Source organism: Oryzias latipes, chromosome 16 (assembly GCF_002234675.1).
Source record: "Oryzias latipes chromosome 16, ASM223467v1".
Lineage (NCBI taxonomy): Eukaryota > Metazoa > Chordata > Actinopteri > Beloniformes > Adrianichthyidae > Oryzias > Oryzias latipes.
In genome coordinates, this window is record NC_019874.2 from 16,806,724 (window position 1) to 16,814,132 (window position 7,409).

The following is a 7,409-nucleotide window of genomic DNA, read 5'->3' on the forward strand; positions in this document are numbered from 1 at the left end:
AGGTTTGCTGTGTGCATTCGCATCTGCGGTTCCCAATCACGCACCAGCAGGTGGGATGTGAGGGAACTGTGTGTGCGTGATGTGTGCTTGTGTGTGGGGTTATATGAGGATTATCAGGCCACAGGGGGAGGATAAAAGCGTGTTTTTAGGCACAGTCTGTATATATTCACATGATGACCATCTAACTTCTTGCCGTACTGATTATGTGGAAAACCTTTTGAACTCCGCCTATTTAAAGCTTAGGGAAGAAAGGACGCATAGAAAAAAATTGCGCCTTGTGAGACACGGAGAGACACGAGTGGCCTCAAGTCGAGTGATTTATCTGAGATTCTCATGACACCACCAGCTTAGGGGTATACTTTCCCATATTGTAAAGGGTCAGGGGGCCGCCCTCTGAGCGCGGCGGCTGTTGGTTTTCACACAAGAATTCTATCCCTCTGTTGGGTGATCTAAGGGAGCATGAAAGAGGGGGAGAGAACTGTACATCACTTTAGCTCCTGGTGAACCACCCCCCACCCACCGCTTTCTGCACCCGGTGACTGTGCCCCACGAAAAAGCTCTCTTCCTGCACCTCTCCCTGCACCCATGGAACAAGCAGCCTCTCTGTGAGAGGTCCCCCCCCCCCCCCCCACACACACACACAAAGCTGCCCCACCAGCCACGTTGTCGATGTGCTGCAAACCAGAGGCCTCGGGCAGAGAGAGTGTGTGGGATGAAGGAATGGGAGAGAAGATCAAAGCAGAGGCGCATGAAAAAGCTCAAAGCACACAAGCAAGAGTCACCTCACTGACCTGTGCACACACACACAAAATACTCCTCACAAACACACAAGTTCTGGTAGCGCACAATGGCCAGAGCCCACCCTTTGGTTTCCCCAACAGCCGTGCAAAAAGGCAAAGCGCAGAGGGCACATTGCTCAGGTCATGTGAGCCTTTCAGCAGATGGTTTGGACCTGCTGGGACCCTGACCTGAAGTGACATCCCCTGCTGGTGCCAGAAGTGTAGCACACACCAGTTGATTCTCATAAAACATTGAATACAAAAATTAGAATATGAAAACATTTGGATATTACTGGGGGCAAAGCATTAATGTCATAAAATTAAAACAAATAGCACATTAATGTGCAAAAGGATATGAAATATGGCTTGCTAAAAAATTTAGTTTTTTTCTTTTTTTCCAAAAGTAAACATTTGCAAAAGCATTAAAAAGGGAAAAACTGTGCTGCTTTTCACACCTTCAGAGAGATTTAGGAAGAACTAGTGTGATTGACTGAAGACCCTCTGTAAATAAAGTTGTAGTTTGCAGCAGGTCCCGTCAGACTGGCAAACTCCTCCTTGGCCCAGAGGATCCTCTCTCCATTATTCATGAAAGCTCAGGTTGGACCCTGGGAACAAGCTGAACGAGGCCCTGTGTCAATACGTAACATTGGCCGCCACAATGGGCTCTGCCTCCAACTACACTGTTGACAGACACCAACACAAAGGAGCTGAAAGGGGTCCCCCTCCGTTCTCACACAAACTAAAGAATGAGTCAGTGTGCTGCCGCTCAGAGCTGTGTTTGTACAGTATATGCAGCTTTTGTTCATGGCCACTGTTCTCCCATCAATGGGGGCTGAAGTGTTGATGAAAACCGAAGTAGAGGACTTGTCTGTGAGAGTTCAGGTTCATTAGATGGACTCAGATTCTGCTGGATGGCACCTGTATGTACACAGAGAAACCCCAGCTGACGAAACACAAATAATCGCCTTAGATATGTGGCAGGAAGCTCAGCCCATTTGACAGTCACAGGCGGGCTGTGTGGTGGAGTAGTGGTTAGCACTCTTGCCTCCCAGTGAGCAGGCCCTGATTCAAATCCCATCTTGGTCTTCCTCCCACAGTTTAAAAACATGCTTCACAGTATTCCCTAAAAAATGTCCTCACTGAGTGTGTGTGGCTGTGCAGCTTTGCAACAGACTGGCAACCTTTGTAAGGTCTACTCCACCTTCATGGGGATAGGCTCCAGCAACCTTATGACCCTCATAGGGGTTCAGTGGGTTTAGAAGATGAAGGGATGGACCCTTACAAGCCGTTTGGATTGCATAATTGTGAACAACTGATGGACAACATAAACATCAAAGAGCAAGACCGTTACACACACACCACACATTAACGTGCAGCACTTAATTTCTATTTTCTGTGTGTATAACTGATGGATGCTTCCCTAGATAAGGTGTAGATTAGTGCTGATTGAAGCACACGTTCACTGAGGAAAAAGACTGCTTTTCATAAGCAGGTTATTTCTGCAACTTTCAAAGGTCTAAAAAGTATTATATTTTTCTTTAAAATTGTAAAACATAAAAGAAACAGAACTCCTAAAAAAGAAAAATAATAATAATAATAATAAATTTTATTTAGAATGCGCTTTACATTTTAGATAAAATCTCAAAGCGCTACAATGGAGGCAGAAATAAAAATGGTTTACAATAAGAACAAAGTAAGACAAAAATAAAACAACAATGAAAGTACTAAAAAGCATTATTAAAAAGGAAAGTTTTTAAGCCTTTTTTGAATGTGCCAAGGCTTTGTGGGGCTCTGATGGATTGTGGAAGATTGTTCCAGAGTCGAGGGGCAGCAGCCTGAAAGGCTCTGTCTCCCATAGTGGTTAGCCTGCGCTAACCAAAAGGGATGAGGTTTGTAAAATGTAAAACTTATACCAATAGCACAAATGTCAGAAAGCATTCCTTTGATTTTTTAGCAGATGTAAGCATCTTCAGCCCACTTGACCCCTTTCTCTTTAATCGTTTTCAGATAAAGTCAAATTAAACTGATAATATGCTGAATCCTTTTTAACACTAAAGAAACAGACAATATAACACTGCTGCATTGTTTTTACAAGCCTTCAAAAAGAAACGGAATATAGAGTGAATGCAAAATTTTATTTTAATATTTAAATAAAATTAGTTTATCCACACCAAATATTTTAAGATAATTGTCTGTATTTTAGGTCGCTCTTTTAAAATTGTTCATGTATAAAAATTACTAGACAATAAATAAAGCACATTCGTGGACATTTTTTATTACTTTTTTTTAACTTTACATATGACATTTGGGTAATCGTCTTCAGTCAAATTCCTGACATTGTTCACCTGAACAATTTCTTTTAAAAATAATTTGTAAGGTTGCTGTTGTCTGTTTGCTTCTGCACAAGCATTTTTTTTAAACTATGCCATTAAAAATGTTATGGAATTAGGTCAAGAGGGCCTTATATAGCCAAAGTAGGTTTAATAATTTGAAATATTTACTGAGGTCAAGCATTTAACTGAGTTGTTAAGGACCCCAGCGTTCAGCATCAGAGTGGGAATCTCCGCCAATAACAAAATAAAAAATGAAAATAAAAACCAACTCTACCCAAGCATGTGTTGTGATTGATTCTATCCACTAGATGGCAGTGTAGGGCTGTTTTAGGTGTTGACACATTTTAATTAAAGAACTGTGACTAAAGTAAAGAAATACATAAAACGACGCTGGTGATGGGGGGGGGGGGTAGAAAATGAGCAATAAGAGCTTTTTTTATTCGTTTCTTGTGCAGTTACTGGATTCTACAGGGAAAAACAGTTAGATTGTAGATGCCAGTGGAGGTTCTCATTCATCCAGGTGACATTGTATCTGGACTTAAAATATTCTTCCTTGAATAATTTTACCACTCATTGAAGTGGCTTTATCAGTCATCAGTAGAGAAGTTTCACATTTCTATCCAAAGCTCCAAATGGCGCCCTCTCCTGGTTAACGTTTGTCATCTAAAGCAGTGTTTTTCAACCAGTGTGCCGCGGCACACTAGTGTGCCGTGGGAGATGGTCAAGTGTGCCGTGGGAAATTGTCCTCATTAACTGATCTAAAAACATTTCCCATCTCCAGGAGTGTTCATCCAAACAGTCATCCAGTGTTCATCCAAACAGGCCCTGATAAAACACTGAGTAGTTAGGAATATAAAAGATGTAAAATACATTTTCTTTGCGTTTATTTTATTTTATTAAAGACATTTTGATAAGAATGACGGTACAGTACCGCGATTCAGCTACACCTTCGGCTGTATTTTGGAAAAGTCCCGTCCCTTTAACTGTCTCCACCAATCATTCTCGGGGAGCTTGATCACATGTCAGCAGTCTGACCAATCAGAAGTGGTTAAAGTCTTCACTTCCTTGTCCCGATTTAGCTCGTAAAGTCGCTCAGTTCTAACAAAAATGCCAGCTAAAGCTCGTCTTTAGCGGTGTAGCTTTGCACAGAATCCGGTATCAGACCGTGGAACAAGTGAACAAAACAATGAAGCTCCGAAAACCGATCTCCAGCCGTTTTTATGCACTACATCTCCCATGATGCATTGGGTCATGAGATTGACAGCACACAAGGAGATCTGTTGTTAAACGTCTTGAAACAACGAACACACATCAATCTGTTTTTAAATCTTCTAACTTAACTTTTATTGCATTTTTTAGAAAAAAAAAACAGCTGCAGTTTCCAGCTTTTTCTGACACAATTATCTCAAAAATGCATGTGAGATTGTGGAGGGACTGTAGATCAATACAGACTTTGAGTTTCTCTTTTTTTTTTTTTTGGATGCTGGTGTGCCGCGGGATTTTTTTTAAGGTTAAAGTGTGCCGTGGCTCAGAAAAGGTTGAAAAACACTGATCTAAAGCTTCACAAAGCCTTGGAAAAGCCATAATAAAAAACGGTTAAACTAAATTTCACGAATGAATGACAAATAAATAAAACACACGAAAAAAGGCATTAAAACACTCCAGTGAACGATTCTGACTACCAGATTCTTCAACACCTAAACTATTTTTTATACATTTTTTTTATTTGAGCACATTCAATAAGAAATATACAATTGGAAAAGATGAAATTTTTGAATTGTTGTACAAAGTTATGATGGCGAACACACTTTTTTTCCACTAAGCCCTTAGACTATATTATCAGTTTCCTAGTAGTCTTTGGAAGGAATTTAAGCAGTAGTCAAAATGTTCTATTATCTCATAAAATAGAGTTACTTTGTTTAACTCCGAAGAAATAACTGCTGTTGGGTTCATTAGGATGATTTGTTAAATAATTTACCTGAATAGAAGCAAAATAAAGTGCTCTTTTCTTTATTTAAGTCTCCATGACCTGTCACATTGTAAAGATTAAAGTTGGTTTGGGATTTGGAGTTTATACTAAAGTACTGGGCTGCCACAGTGAAATAAAAAGAAAAGAAGAAACTAGTTAGGATTAAAAAACAACAACAGAAGTCTTGATTTTGATTTTTGTTCTGTAAATTATTTTAATGTTTGCTTTGTTGCATTTTTCTTGTGACTAAACTGCAACCACACACAAATCACCTGACTTTTATTGCAACATCTTAGTCTCCTTAATAATTCCAAAGTCAGTAAACCCTGATCAAACTCATAATCCCAATCAGGTTTGAAGACACGCCCTCTAAGCTTCTCGTTCCCATGGCAACGGGAGCACCTGCTGATGATTGGTAGCTGGGAATCATGCGCGCCCTCATTCAGGCTTCATAAAGCTGTATTTCTAAGGGAGACCTGGTGTGGAGGTTACCCTGCAGACCAGAACGGCTCTCTGACTGAGCAGAAGCGTTTGGGGTTTTTTTTTCTCTTCCTCTCTTTTCTTCTTCCCCCCCCATCATGGTTGAACAGTTTGCAGGAACCTGGACTTTAGCTTCCAGCGAGAACTTTGATGAGTACATGAAGGCTGTAGGTAAGCAGCTATGAATTTTGTGTGGGTATGATGTTCTGACAAATGTCCATCGGATATGGAAGTACAAAGTTATGTAGGCAAAAAATGCATCTTATTTTTTTTTTTGAATGTGTTCCCTCTGTAAAGGGATGGGGTTTGCCACACGGCAAATGGGTAACATAACGAAGCCTAACCTGGTGATCCAGGTGGGTGCTGATGGGCTCATCTCTATGAAAGCTGAGAGCACCTTCAAGACCACGGAGATCAAGTTCAGGCTGGGTGAAGAATTTGATGAGACAACGGTGGATGGCAGAAATGTAAAGGTACTTGAACTAACCCCAAATGGCCATCTCTTTCTGTAATATGGCTAATTAAACTTTTTTTTTTTTCTTTAAGTCCACGTTCACCCTAGATAATGGAAAACTTGTGCAGAAACAAAACTGGGATGGCAAGACCTCAACTCTGGAGCGAGAGATTCAAGAGGGGAAACTAATAGCTGTGAGTAAAGTGCTGTAACCCTTGTGCTATCCTAGACACTTTAACATTGGGAGTTGGGTCATCTAGACCCACTAGACCAGAGGTGGGCACTGAGGGCCGCATTCCTGCATGTTTTCCAGCATACCCTGCTCTGGCATGTTCTAATTGGCTGGACACACCTGAACCAGGTAATCAGCCATGAGTAGGGCAAGACTATCTGGAAATCATGCAGACACACCGGCCCTCGAGGCCTGGAATTGCCCACCCCTGCACTAGACAGAACTCTGAACCTTTTTTCTTCAATGATTTGTGATCTTCACTGGTGTCCATGGATTACATGAAATCTTTCCACCTTTGTCATGGTAGGGAGAACATGAGCACAAGGGTTAAAAAGTTGTCTGAGCACCAGACCTGTTTGTCATTTGATCTATTATAATGTGGCCATTTTGGCATTAAAAACACTAAAGTGGCTCATTTACAGTAAGATGATTATTTGAATCTGTCTCCACAGAAATGCATCATGGATGATGTTGTTGCTGTGAGGACATACGAGAAGGCAACATAAATGATTTTCCTGAATGGCATCAGCCTTGACGTTCGTCCATCAGTCCATGCTAAATCAACTGTGCTGTTAAATATGTCAAAGTTTGAAACTGTCTGCTCATAAATGAGCTGTCAATGTAACCTGTCATCCATGCTAATAAAAGTATTTAAAAAGTTATTTTTTCCATTATGTAAACCTGTATTTTCAAATAAAATGTTATAGTGAGGCGTATAAATTCTAGCAAATAACTTAATTGGCTAATGACCCCTGCTTTACCCCACTCTAAGCCAAGGAGCAGTGATCTTATTGTAAGTTTTGGCTTTCAGTCTAAAGCCCCTTGTCCAGACTTTAGACTGGTCCGTTTTTATTCCAAGTGATCTGACTGGAGGGAGGATTCAATTTCTAGGCTAACTGGATGTGGGTGCAGACAAAAGCCCATTGTTTAAACAAGCAAATGCAGCATGAAGCCCTCATGACAAGGATGTGAGTGAATAGAGGCAAGAGGCTAAATCCCTGCTTGAGGTTAATGCTGTGACCCCCCCCCCCCCCCCTCCGCATTTCTTACAAATCGGGCCTTTTTGTCTTGGATGTGCAGATGTACTGAGTACTTCCAAGTAATTGGTTTAACTGGAGCTCTTGTAACAGCATGTTGAGACATAAATCCTAAAACAAACTTT

At 40.9% G+C, this 7,409-nt stretch overlaps 1 protein-coding gene across 1 annotated transcript; it reads left to right on the forward strand.

Annotated features, from left to right (window-relative positions):
- Positions 1-5,530: 5,530 nt before the first annotated feature.
- On the forward strand, positions 5,531-6,909 carry LOC101164089 (fatty acid-binding protein, adipocyte). The gene is made up of 4 exons (XM_004077852.4): positions 5,531-5,732; positions 5,859-6,034; positions 6,108-6,209; positions 6,700-6,909. The coding sequence occupies exons 1-4, from the start codon at positions 5,660-5,662 to the stop codon at positions 6,751-6,753; spliced, it is 405 nt and encodes a 134-aa protein (XP_004077900.1). The 5' UTR covers positions 5,531-5,659; the 3' UTR covers positions 6,754-6,909.
- The last annotated feature ends 500 nt before the right edge of the window (positions 6,910-7,409 follow it).

Bases quoted from the DNA above. Each gene is read 5' to 3' on its own strand.
- LOC101164089 (XM_004077852.4), top strand. From the start codon at position 5,660: ATGGTTGAACAGTTTGCAGGAACCTGGACTTTAGCTTCCAGCGAGAAC. The intron at 5,733-5,858 runs GTAAGCAGCTAT...CCCTCTGTAAAG, and splicing joins TGAGTACATGAAGGCTGTAG to GGATGGGGTTTGCCACACGG. The intron at 6,035-6,107 runs GTACTTGAACTA...TTTTTCTTTAAG, and splicing joins TGGATGGCAGAAATGTAAAG to TCCACGTTCACCCTAGATAA.